Source organism: Procambarus clarkii, chromosome 39 (genome assembly GCF_040958095.1).
Source record: "Procambarus clarkii isolate CNS0578487 chromosome 39, FALCON_Pclarkii_2.0, whole genome shotgun sequence".
Classification (NCBI taxonomy): Eukaryota; Metazoa; Arthropoda; class Malacostraca; order Decapoda; family Cambaridae; genus Procambarus; species Procambarus clarkii.
Window position 1 is genome coordinate 9,752,270 of NC_091188.1, and position 12,513 is coordinate 9,764,782.

At 45.9% G+C, this 12,513-nt stretch overlaps 1 protein-coding gene across 4 annotated transcripts in view; it reads right to left on the reverse strand.

Annotated features, from left to right (window-relative positions):
• Window positions 1–12,092, reverse strand: part of LOC123760293 (serine/threonine-protein kinase Sgk2) — a 34,933-nt gene extending 22,841 nt beyond the window's left edge. The window contains exons 1-3 of one of the 4 annotated variants that reach the window (XM_045745842.2): window positions 11,829–12,092; window positions 9,852–10,027; window positions 8,634–9,573 (exon numbers count right to left, since the gene is read on the reverse strand). In XM_045745842.2, coding sequence (XP_045601798.1) covers window positions 8,634–9,128 — 495 coding nt within the window. In that variant the 5' untranslated portion in view covers window positions 9,129–9,573; window positions 9,852–10,027; window positions 11,829–12,092. Of the gene's footprint in view, window positions 1–8,633; window positions 9,574–9,837; window positions 10,028–11,750 lie in introns of all 4 variants that reach the window. The other 3 variants (XM_045745841.2, XM_045745840.2, XM_045745843.2) reach the window with 3 other exon arrangements.
• Between the last annotated feature and the right edge of the window lie 421 nt (window positions 12,093–12,513).

Genomic DNA, 12,513 nt, shown 5'->3' on the forward strand with positions numbered 1-12,513 from the left:
ACAAGCACAAGGCCAAGCTGGAAAAAGTTCAGAGGTATGCCACTAGACTAGTCCCAGAACTAAGAGGCATGAGTTGCGAGGACAGGCTGCGTGAAATGCACCTCACGATACTGGAAGACAGAAGAGTGAGGGGAGACATGATCACTACCTACAAAATTTTCAGAGAAATTGACAGGGTAGATAAAGATCAAGTGTTTAAGACGGGAGGTACGCGAACAAGGGGACACAGGTGGAAACTCAGGACCCACATGAGCCACAGAGACGTTAGAAAGAACTTTTTCAGTGTCAGAGTAGTTAACAAATGGAATGCATTAGGAAGTGATGTGGTGGAGGCTGACTCCATACACAGTTTCAAGTGTAGATATGACAGAGCCCAGTAGGCTCAGGAATCTGTACACCAGTTGATTGGCAGTTGAGAGGCGGGACCAAAGAGCCAAAGCTCAACCCCCGCAAGTACAACTAGGTGAATATATACAGCTGACCTTACTGCCCTTCCAGGCACCCTCAGCTGACCTTACTGCCCTTCCAGGCACCCTCAGCTGACCTTACTGCCCTTCCAGGCACCCTCAGCTGACCTTACTGCCCTTCCAGGCACCCTCAGCTGACCTTACTGCCCTTCCAGGCACCCTCAGCTGACCTTACTGCCCTTCCAGGCACCCTCAGCTGACCTTACAGCCCATACTCAAAGACAGGGCACCTTCAAGGCCTCCTCTCCGTGCCCAGCTCAACCTATATCCAACCTTTGAGAGCCAAGGTCACTGGATCACGTGCATGACATAACTACCTGGGTAATATCAGGCTGTGATGGGGCATTATCACACACTCGTGACTCATCCACAGGTGTTGAAATACAGGCGGAGAACCTCTCCACCCCCACCTGCACCTCTCCCCCCACCTGCACCCCTCTCCCCCCACCTGCACCTCCCCCCACCTGCACCTCTCCACCCACCTGTCAGTTAACTGTTATTGTTGTCATTAACACAACCCGTCCTCGACTCAACTCCATTCCATCCAGCGGTCGACCCCACAGACGCATTCATCAATTTTAACATGCTGTTCAGTCAAAACAGGAATTTTTTCAAATATAAATTAGTATTATAATATATTAGCATATTGTGTATATATTGGCATAGGATAGGTTAGGTGTTTAGGTTCTGTTGGCGATTATTTGTATTTGTAGTACGTGGATGAAGCATTTATGGGGTTGTGGTTCGAACAAAAGTCGTCAGCGAAGCACTGACGACGTCAGTCTTTGCTTGGAGCAGCCCGTCCTCCAGACAAAAACCCAAAAGTGATTCCATCCAGCCGCCAAACCCCCTTTTAATGAATGAAAAACGGTTTACACACGACTCACAACTGATGACGTTCGAACACTTCCGGAACAAGTGCTTCAATCACGTCCTCTGTTCGAATCACAACGCTGTAAATGCTTCACCCACGTACTACAAATACAAATAATCGCCAACAGAACCTAAACACCTAACCTATCCTATGCCAATATATACACAATATGCTAATATATTATAATACTAATTTATATTTGAGAAAATTCCCGTTATGACTGAACAGCATGTGAAAAATTGATGAATGCGTCTGTGGGGTCGACCGCTGGACGGAATGGACTTGAGTCATGGACGGGTTGTACTCGTCACACGCCACACAATAACTTCATGAAACCTAATGCTGCCCAATATGTTGCGGTGAGCATAACTTCTGTTATAACAACTTAGGAAGGGGGTAGGAGGGGGAGTCATGACATCACCTGTCGAGGTCGGTCTAAGGTGTCATGACGTCACCTGAGTGACTGGTGGTCTCAGGCCGTGACGTCACAGTGCCTACATCACCGCCTTATCGTCGTGTTGACAATCATTGATGACGTCACAACCATATTATTAGCGACGAGGAAGGCGCCACTGAGGTATTAACCACCACAAAGGTAGTTTAAAGCTTCACACTTCTAGCTTAACTTTATTATAAACAACCTCGTAGAGCTTCGCAGCTCATCAACTGTTTATTAAAGGTGAACGCCATGATTGTCGAATGATATAGAGGTTTCGTTTATGATGAGGTGACCAGGAATGGCGGCTGAGTTTCCACGTTCATACTTAGATCATCATTTGGGAACATGTTTCAGTACAAAGCCATTCTCTTCAGAATGCATTGCATTGATTGGACAACCCGTCCTCACACTAGGCTGGTTAAAGCAGCGGCCGTCCACCCCAGACACATTTGTAAATTTTAACATATTGTGTATTTAAAATTGGTTTGTTCTCATATATAAATATTATTATACATAAAAATTATATGTATAGTTAGGCATAGGTTAGGTTAGGTTAGGTTAGGTTAGGTTAGGTGTTTAGGTTCTGTTGGCGATTATTTGTATTTGTAGTACGTGGGTGAAGCATTTATGGCGTTGTGGTTCGAACAAAAATCGTCAGTGAAGCACTTGTTCCGGAAATGTTCGAACGTCAACAGTTGTGAGTCGTGTGTAAACCGCTTTTCATTCATAAACAGGGGGTTTGGCGGGTGGATGGAATCACTTTTGGATCTTTGTTTGGAGGACGGGGTGTAAATAGAAATAACTACCACAGCCAGTTCATTTAAACAAAGGCCAAATCCTCACGAATCCAGCCGCCATTAAACCCGTTGTTTGTGAATGAAAAGCGGTTTACACAAGACTCACAACTGCTGACGTTCGAACACTTCCGGAACAAGTGCTTCACTGACGAATTTTGTTCGAACCACAATGCTGTAAATGCTTCACCCACGTACTACAAATACAAATAATCGCCAACAGAACCTAAACACCTAACCTAACCTATGCCTATATATACACAATATGCTAATATATTATAATATAAATTTATACTTGAGAAAATTCTCGTTTTGAATGAACAGTATGTTAAAATTTATGAATGCGTCTGTGGGGTTGACCGCTGGATGTAATGGACTTGAGTCGAGGACGGGTTGCTATTTATAGTACGTGGATGAAGCATGTGTAGAGGTGTGAATCAGACAGAGGTTCGTCAGCGAAGCATTATTCGAGAAAAGTGTTCGACCCTCATCAGTTGTGAGTCGCGTGTAAAATGTTCTTTATATTCATAAACAGGGGGTTTGTCGGCTAGATTAACGAGGATTCGATCTTTGTTGATGAGGACGATCTGTTATGAGGACGATCTGTTATGAGGACGATCTGTTATGAGGACGATCTGTTATGAGGACGATCCGTGTTAATGAGGACGAGCAGCATTACAAGCTGGCCTGGAAGTGAGTGAAAAACGTCTCGAGACGAAGATTCGAACATAATCAGTTTCAGAAAATTACAAAGTGGGACTTGGGCCGCCGCTGAGGCGTCATTCCTTGACCTCCAACTGGCGATACAGCGTGGAGGATGTAGCGAGGAGTCATAGGCTGTTTGGATGTGAGTCGATCTTCTACTAGTGCGTATAAGGCGCCCCGGACCTATACTAGTGCGTATAAGGCGCTCCGGACCTATACTAGTGCGTATAAGGAATCCCGGACCTTAACTAGTGCGTATTAGGCGCCCCGGGACCTATACTAGTGCGTATAAAGCGCCCCGGGACCTATACTAGTGCGTATAAGGCGCCCCGGGACCCATACTAGTGCGTATAAGGCGCCCTGGGACCATACTAGTGCGTATAAGGCGCCCCGGACCTATACTAGTGCGTATAAGGCGCCTCGGACCTATACTAGTGCGTATAAGGCGCCTAGGACCTATACTAGTGCGTATAAGGCGCCCTGGGACCATACTAGTGCGTATAAGGCGCCCCGGACCTATACTAGTGCGTATAAGGCGCCTCGGACCCATACTAGTGCGTATAAGGCGCCCTGGGACCATACCAGTGCGAATAACGCGCCCCGGGACCATACCAGTGCATATATGGCGCCCTGGGACCGTACCAGTGCGTATAAGGCGCCCTGGGACCATACCAGTGCGTATAAGGCGCCCCAGGACCATACCAGTGCATATATGGCGTCCTGGGACCGTACCAGTGCGTATAAGGCGCCCTGGGACCATATCAGTGCGTATAAGGCGCCCCAGGACCATACCAGTGCATATATGGCGCCCTGGGACCGTACCAGTGCGTATAAGGCGCCCTGGGACCATACCAGTGTGTATAAGGCGCCCCAGGACCACACCAGTGCATATATGGCGCCCTGGGACCGTACCAGTGCGTATAAGGCGCCCCGGGGACCATACTAGTGCATATAAGGCGCCCCGGGGACCATACCAGTGCATATGAGGCGCCCTGGGACCGTACCAGTGCGTATAAGGCGCCCTGGGACCACACCAGTGCGTACAACATCCGTGACCACAAGTCCAGCCAGCGTAAGAGACTCTCCAAGATGTTCTAGGGTAAGTACCCACTTACAGATGATGTACCTGGCATAGCCTGATCCCACTACACACCCCAGTTACCCTCCAAGTGCCTCGTATGGGATGGATGGATTACACACCACTGATTCGCTACAGCAGCTTTCCTTAAGCCAGTTACAGCGTGTAATTAGGGAAAGGCTGTTGTTGTTTTAGATTCAGCTACTTAGAACAAAAGTTCCAAAGTAGCACGGGCTATGGTGAGCCCCGTAGTGGACTTACTCGGCACAGGAGCGGGGCTGTAACTGATTAAGGGAAGGTATTGTGACATACCAGATAGTCTGCAGGTATGGGGGTATGTTAAAGAATACCAGGGGAATATGGAGCTCCAAGGAGGTCCAACTGGTGGGGGTGCTCAGAACGGGGCTCAGTACTCACGCACATGCAGTGTGCTCTATGCTCAATACTTCTGTGTTCGTCCCGGGGAACGTTGGAGGTTCACTACACTACACTATATATGATTTGTTCATTGGAGGTTCCAGCACAAGTTACAGCCCCGCCCCTGTGCCAGGTAAGTCCACTACGGGCTCGCCATAGCCCGTGCTACCTGGAACTTTTTGGTTCCCAGTAGCTGAATCTATAACAACAACAACAACAGGAGGTTCCAGGCGCTGGTCCTTGGTGGTGAGTGGGGTCTAAAACCTGCAGACACAAACCCCTTATACGTGCAGGCGAGGAGTCACAATAACGTGGCTAAAGTATGTTGACCAGACCACACACTAGAAGGTGAAGGGACGACGACGTTTCGGTCCGTCCTGGACCATTCTGAAGTCGATTGTCTAGTCTCATATACGTCATTGTTACTCTTAAACGGCCTAATCTAGCCCAGACTTGTTTCAAACCCAAAACATATAATGATGTAATTTATAAATAATTCGGACGAGTGTGACGTCACTATAGCGTCATAATTTTCCTGCCGGTGGGGGGTTTTCGACCCTATTTTCCGTTGGTAGGACATATAATTATTTTATTATTAATAATAACATTTAATAATGAAGAAAAATAATAATAAAGCATCGTTTGCCATGGATAAACTTACTATATTACACAAATGCATTTATATGCTTTGAAAATCGTAGCCAAAGAGAGTGGGCGATGGGGGAAGAATGTTAATTAAAAAATGAACTATTAGAACAAGTGCTGCCCCCTTACAGGGATAATAGGAAACAGGAGACGCACAATGTAAACAAAACACAGCTGATGACCTCAAGGGGCTGCTGCGCTGACTGATGACCTGAGTTTATGGATTTTTTTTTTACGTTTGGTTTACTTACAACCCGTTAATTATGATCCGCAATATTATTATTAAAAGCATTTTATTGTGTATTGTCATTCACATTCCATACTGCACAAATATTTTATATTTAAAGTCTCTGTTGACGAGTCTATAATGCGGCCGCTAGATGTCACCACTGTGTACCAAAACATTAGAACCACGTGATTTCCTCTACTCGGCTGCCCCCCCCAAAAAAATACATTTTAGTAATCAAGAAGACAACTTAGTTGTCTACTCGACAACTGGGTAATTGTCTGGGTAGACAACTAAGTTGTCTACCCAGACAATTTGCTCAGAGAAGCAGGACATTTTCGAAATGGAATATCACTCCTCTCTCAGCTGGCTATCACGCTATCCTGGTTAAGTTAGGTATGATTAGGTCCTGTGGGTTAGGCTAGATTGCAGGGATATTGGAAAAACGGGATGACTATAAATATCTGGGAAACTCAGTCTGAACTAATTAACCAACTATTAACAAAGCTAAGCCCAACGTAACCTAATTGGCTTAGAAGCGTGAGCACTATTTACAGTTTGCACAATTAGTGTTCCAGTAGGAAATAGTTCACTGTGCACTAATTGGACTAGCGTGCTTGGCTCTAAATAGGTTAGTGTACGTTAACATTACCTGCTGATGTAGGTCTTGGCTACTGTAGTTCATTATAACTGGGGGGGAGTCCAGGCCCCTGTGTTCGAGCCGATTGCATGGTTTCAAAATATTATCACGTGAACATAAGCTAAGGCAATGTACCTATGAGGAGATCGTGGTAAGAGCGAAATGGCCAGCGCTGTATATCCAAGAGGTTTACCTGCCTTCTAGGCGTAAATATACTGAGTTTACTTTAGTTATGAACTATGTTAAGGCCTACAGCCCATTCTCCTACCTAGCTAGTCCTTAACGATGTGGACCATCGTACATATGGTCCGTGATGTGGACCATGTGTACGATCACGTACGATGTGGACCATCGTACATATGGTCCGTGATGTGGACCATATGTACGATCACGTACGATGTGGACCATCGTACGTGATGGACAATTAGAAAGTAAAATTTGGTACTATTTGGATATACCGGAAAAGGTTTTGTATTCATGTTGCTAATGAAACGTTACCAGCCTAGGCCTAATTAACGTTATCTGAGGCCTAATATTGTACATATATGTGCCAAACTAGGCCTAGGAATATACAAGTTTGGGTTATAGCGCTATTTTTCCGGACTATACGAGGTGAATAGTACCAAATTCTAATTGTCCATTACGTCTATATACATACGATGGTCTACATAGAAAACGTACTATCCAAACAAGAGGACGGGTTACTAAACTAAAGTAAACCTTGCTGGTCGGTGTAGTAAATTGGTACCTGGGCGTTAGACAGCTGCTACGGGCTGTTTCCTGGGGGTGTGTAACAAAAAGAAGGCCTGGGCGAGGACTGGGCCGCGGGGACGCTAAGCCCCCGAAATCCTCTCAAGATAACCTCAAGATTGGTCAGCAAGCACTTATGGCGGCCTTAATGACTCGCCAGAGACTGACAGACCTTAACCCGGACATCAAATCAAACCCCAATCGACTTGAGAATGGTCCAGGACGGACCGTAACGTCGTCGTCCCTTCACCTTCTAGTGTGTGGTCTGGTCAACATTAGCCACGTTATTGTGACTCATCGCCTGCATCAAATCGAACATTGGTGTCTAGTGTCTCAGCCTAGTCTATGTCTCACTCCACTACCGACCTCAGGATAGAAATGGACGGTGTATTATAACTTAGTTCCCAAGTATAGTTTCTTAACGCTTCTAGATATAAATTCTTAGTGCTCTTATTGACCTAGTGTCCATTGTCTTAGTTTTATGCCTTAACTGATCATTACCACAAGATCATTTGCGCAAACGGAGTCATAAAAAAAATCCACAATATTGGGCTGATGACTCAATGAGTCTGACTGTCAATGATGACTGTCAATGATGACTGTCAGTCAATGATGACTGTCAGTCAATGATGACTGTCAGTCCCCACAGCTCCGGTCCGGATCAACGTCTCTCCTGTAGTTCCTTAGCTTTCCTATGACTGTATATTTTTAGTCTATTATTACATTAATTATATTATTACGGATGTATATTACCAACTTGCTCTTACTTAGATTGAGAGAAAAAAAATGAGTGCAAGAGGCGCACCTCTATTTATACCATGGTAGGTCTGCTATGATTGGGGGGGTGGGGAAGGGGGATAGAGGACCACTGGTCTTCATGGTCGCTCTGCCGGGGAGAGACAAAGGCTGGCTAGCTGCTCATCTGTCCTAACTGTCGTTGAGGCTGACAGAAACCGGGCCCTTCTCCATGAAGGGGCCCAGTCTTCTTGGTGGGTACCTGGGGCCACTAGTCCCTATCTCTTTAGTTATATCTGAGGGGGCCCCCGAGGCCCCAAATGGTCCGTTTCCAAGTCTGCCATAGATAATAAAGACCAACTGGTCTTTGGTGCATCTGAAGGAACAATGGCAACTGGTCTGTTGCTTTGCGTCCAGTCTCTGATCAGACCGGTTTGTTGAGGAGCAGGGAAGACAAAATTCAAGCACAATTGTTTACTGCACAAAGATACACTGAAGGCTTGGCCAGAGACTGGCAGCACTGCATCAACAGGTGTGTAAGGATATGTAATGCATCAACAGGTGTGTAAAGATATGTGGAGGAAAGTGTGCAATGTAAGGTAATAATCAGGAGCGAGCACTAAGCCAGTACAACTATACAGTGTGCCAGTGCACATGACCCACTTGTGTAACTGAGGTGTACATGTGTAATGATGTGCGTACATACATGGCCACTGTGTAATAACGATGTACATACATACAGATCTAACACGTCAACAATATATGTAAGGATAACTATCTGCTTGTAAGCATTAACCTGTGATAACATTAGTGTGGTATACAATGGTTCACTTGTAGGCTACTCTAAGGCGACCAGTACTCACGCCGGGGTTGGGAGGGGCGTGGTAGGCGACGCTGACGGAGGGTTCTGGCGACGACGAAGCGTTGCTGTCGTCTAGAGAGCGACCGTAGCCGGACTCCCGCGTGCTGCTCTGAGAGTCCGTCCGTTGACCGCCAGCGAACCGCAGGCCAGCGGTGTCCGCCTCGTCGGCAGCCGCGCCGTCGCCAAGGTCGACCTCGGTGAAGAGCGCTGGATTGTTGGAGTGCGGCGCGTCGGTGACGGGGTCGTGAAACCGTAATTTCGGGCGCCATTTCGCCGGCAAGTCGTCCAAAGCGCTCGTGAAGGAGTCGTCGTCGAAGCCAGGGTTGCTGAGGCCCAGGTCGCCATCGACGACCACATTGGAAGACACGACAGAGATGTTAGAATTATTGCTGGATGGAGAAAGAGGCTGGCTGTCGTCCCCCGAGGAGCAGGTGGCCAAGATCGCGTCCTTGGCGGCACAGAGGCCCCGCCAGATGTTCTCGCAGATGCAGGTCATGGTACAGATGCGCTGAGGTCTCTACGACTCTAGCCATCTAGTGTTCAACACGTTATCCATTACGGAAACCCACTTCGAGGGCTACTATAATTACTTTTCCTTTTTCACTGCCTCTATCAAGAAAATAACTACGTTATATTAGTATAAATTTAAAAGTTAATATCGAAGCATTTTCTTGAGCCTCATAAGTTTTTGAAGAGTCTAAATAGTTTCTTCGAGTTTTATTATTTTTTTATTTCACTTGTTTCCCCCCGACGAGTCTGAGTGAGGAGGGAGAGGGAAGCAGAGCGTGGGGGCGGACACTAGGACGGCAGCTTGCACACTACGGCCAGATAACTGGCCGTGAACACCGATCAGTGGCAGGGAAAGCCCGCACTGGTAGAGATAAGGCGTATCAGCAGAGTGCGGTAAGCAGAGCCACTCCGCCAAGCCTCGTGCTCCTCAACTGTAAACACACACAATAACACGTCAACACATTGTGCCGTTTTCTATGGTGTGTGGGGGAGTTTATTATGTTTTTGTTTTGTTCGCCATGAGTAAACTGTGTAATTTTATGGAAGCTGTTGGATCATTGGGAGAATATTTCTTAAAACATATGTAATATTAGTGGGGTTTTATATATAAATATTTATACATGCGGTATATTATATGGAAACATACTCAAAGGGGACTATATTTGTCATTAATATATGTGAATGAGGCAACCAACTTATTAGGTGTTACATCACTGATGACATCACAGTGCCAGGCGGCGATGGTGTAGGGTTACAGCGATACAGGCAGGGTTACAGAGGTACAGGCAGGGTTACAGAGGTACAGGCAGGGTTACATGACCTGCCCAAACACAGCATAACCCCTCTCACGCCACCGCCTCGACGACACATCAGTACAACTCTGGTCTGAATGACAAACATCAATGATCCGATTATTTAATATATATATATATATATATATATATATATATATATATATATATATATATATATATATATATATATATATATATATATATATATATAATAGGACGTTTAATAGTGCAATATGTACTTTGACTAAGGCGGCTGATATTACTACAATTCACTGCCTTAATCGCCTTCCAAGAAAATTTAAGAAATGTGTGTGGGAAAACCACCGAACAACAACAGTCATTAACACTAATCAAGGAACTCAAAACTACTAATTAGATTATCATTTGTTAATCTCTAAGAGAGGAACCACTAGGAATGGGGACCCAGGTGGAGCTCTGCTTCTCCTGCTTCCCATTTCCCGATTTATTTACCTGAATATACATCTGCCCGCCTCCCCATTCCTCTACGGGTTATTCATGCCCGTGCCACCTCTTGGATAGCTTAATCTTCATCAATCAATCCCCATTTCAGATATATAGCTGACAACAGTGTCTGAGCAACAGCTAAGATTCTGTGGTTTTTCGAAGACATTACTTCATATATGTGCTCAACATAAGGCTATATGACTATCTAAATGACTATATATATATATATGACTATATATATATGACAATAGTGACCGAATATATATATACAGCTTATACGCTTATACGTATCTGACTATGACATATACATATATGTCATAGTCATATACGTATATGACTATACTGGCAGGGCTGGCCCTGTGATCATACTGGGGGCGTAACAGCAGGTGTATAAAGGCCTCTAGACATGACCTTGTTGTAGGGGGGGAACATGTTTGGCACTCTGACACTCTGGCCCTGTGACAGACCTTGAGCCACACTTCCTGATCACTGTGAGCCGATCCAGTTCACTCGAGATCCGCTTCAGACCTCAGTGTGAGGCGGTATATTCGGTCAGTATACCAGAGTATAGGGCAATACATTCGGTCATTAAATGACAATATACTACCACCAGTGCAGGGGGATTATATTTGGTCATTACTGACAGTATATCACAGCGTATAAGCAGTATATATATATATATATTCGGTCACTATTGTCAGACCACCGCACAGAACAGCATATTTGGTCATTCCTCACAGCAGACTACAGTGTTAGTATATTTGGACTATTACAGACAGCAGGAAATGAGATATATATATATATATGTGAATGAGGCACTAAAGAACGACAGGACAGGACAGAACCTGTCGCAGACGGCGGGGCAGGCAGGACAGGGCATGTCACAGACGACAGGGAACACCAGGACATCACAGGCATTCTAAAATTTCAGGACACGCGCATGCCAGTGTATAGGAGTATCACAGCCAATAGGACACATTCAGGGCAGCGTGACACATTCACCTGTGCTACAGAACGCAGAGACGCAGGACGCAACAGCCAATAAGACACACACAGGGCAGTGTAGCAGGACGCACCAGCCAATAAGACACACACAGGGCAGTGTAGCAGGACGCATCAGCCAATAAGACACACACAGGGCAGTGTAGCAGGACGCACCAGCCAATAAGACACACACAGGGCAGTGTAGCAGGACGCATCAGCCAATAAGATACACACAGGGCAGTGTAGCAGGACGCACCAGCCAATAAGACACACACAGGGCAGTGTAGCAGGACGCACCAGCCAATAAGACACATACAGGGCAGTGTAGCAGGATATCACAGGTCACCGGACACACAGTATCAAACCTTTAAGAATTATGAACGACCAAAAAGATCCTGATGACAGAAGAAAAAAAGCCTCGTGACAGAGGGCCTTATAGTCACCGTTGACGCAGAGAGCGCAGCCTTCAGGTGACGAGGCCGTCTCCTGACGGCTGTGTGTGACGCCGAGGCCTCCTGTGACGGCTGTGTGACGGGCGTAACGGGGGGGGGGGGCGCTCCTGTGACTGGGTGACGGCTGGTTCTTGCCTTAACAGTGTCACGTGACGGGCTGGCTGGTCATAGACTCGGTAAGGGAGAGGTATAGTAGAAGCAGCGGCAGGAATGGTGCTCGGTGTAGCAGCTTGGGATCCAAGTCACCAGTCACTGATATCTTACCGGTGATAACACGCCTAATCACTGATAAAAACTGCCTCCTGGACAGCTGTTACCGGAGCTGTTATCGGGCGAGCATGATGGTCAGTTACCGGTGGTGATGGTCGTTGTTAAAGATTCGCTACCTGGAACAAAGTTCCAAGTAGCACGGGCTATGGTGAGCCCGTAACTTGATTGATGTGGTGATGGTTATTACTGTCAGACGTTTTGAAGCCAAGAAACCTTTCATATTAACAAAATAAAAAACAAGATGTACGATAACATTCCCATTCAGTTCCTCGAATATTTAAGACAACTAGTAAGAAAATAATATATATAGTCTTTTCATTTATATAGTTTTATCAACTTGATGATAAACGGCAATTACAGGGATATCAGTGTTATCATATGTCTGCGAGTAAGTCTTTTTGGAGCA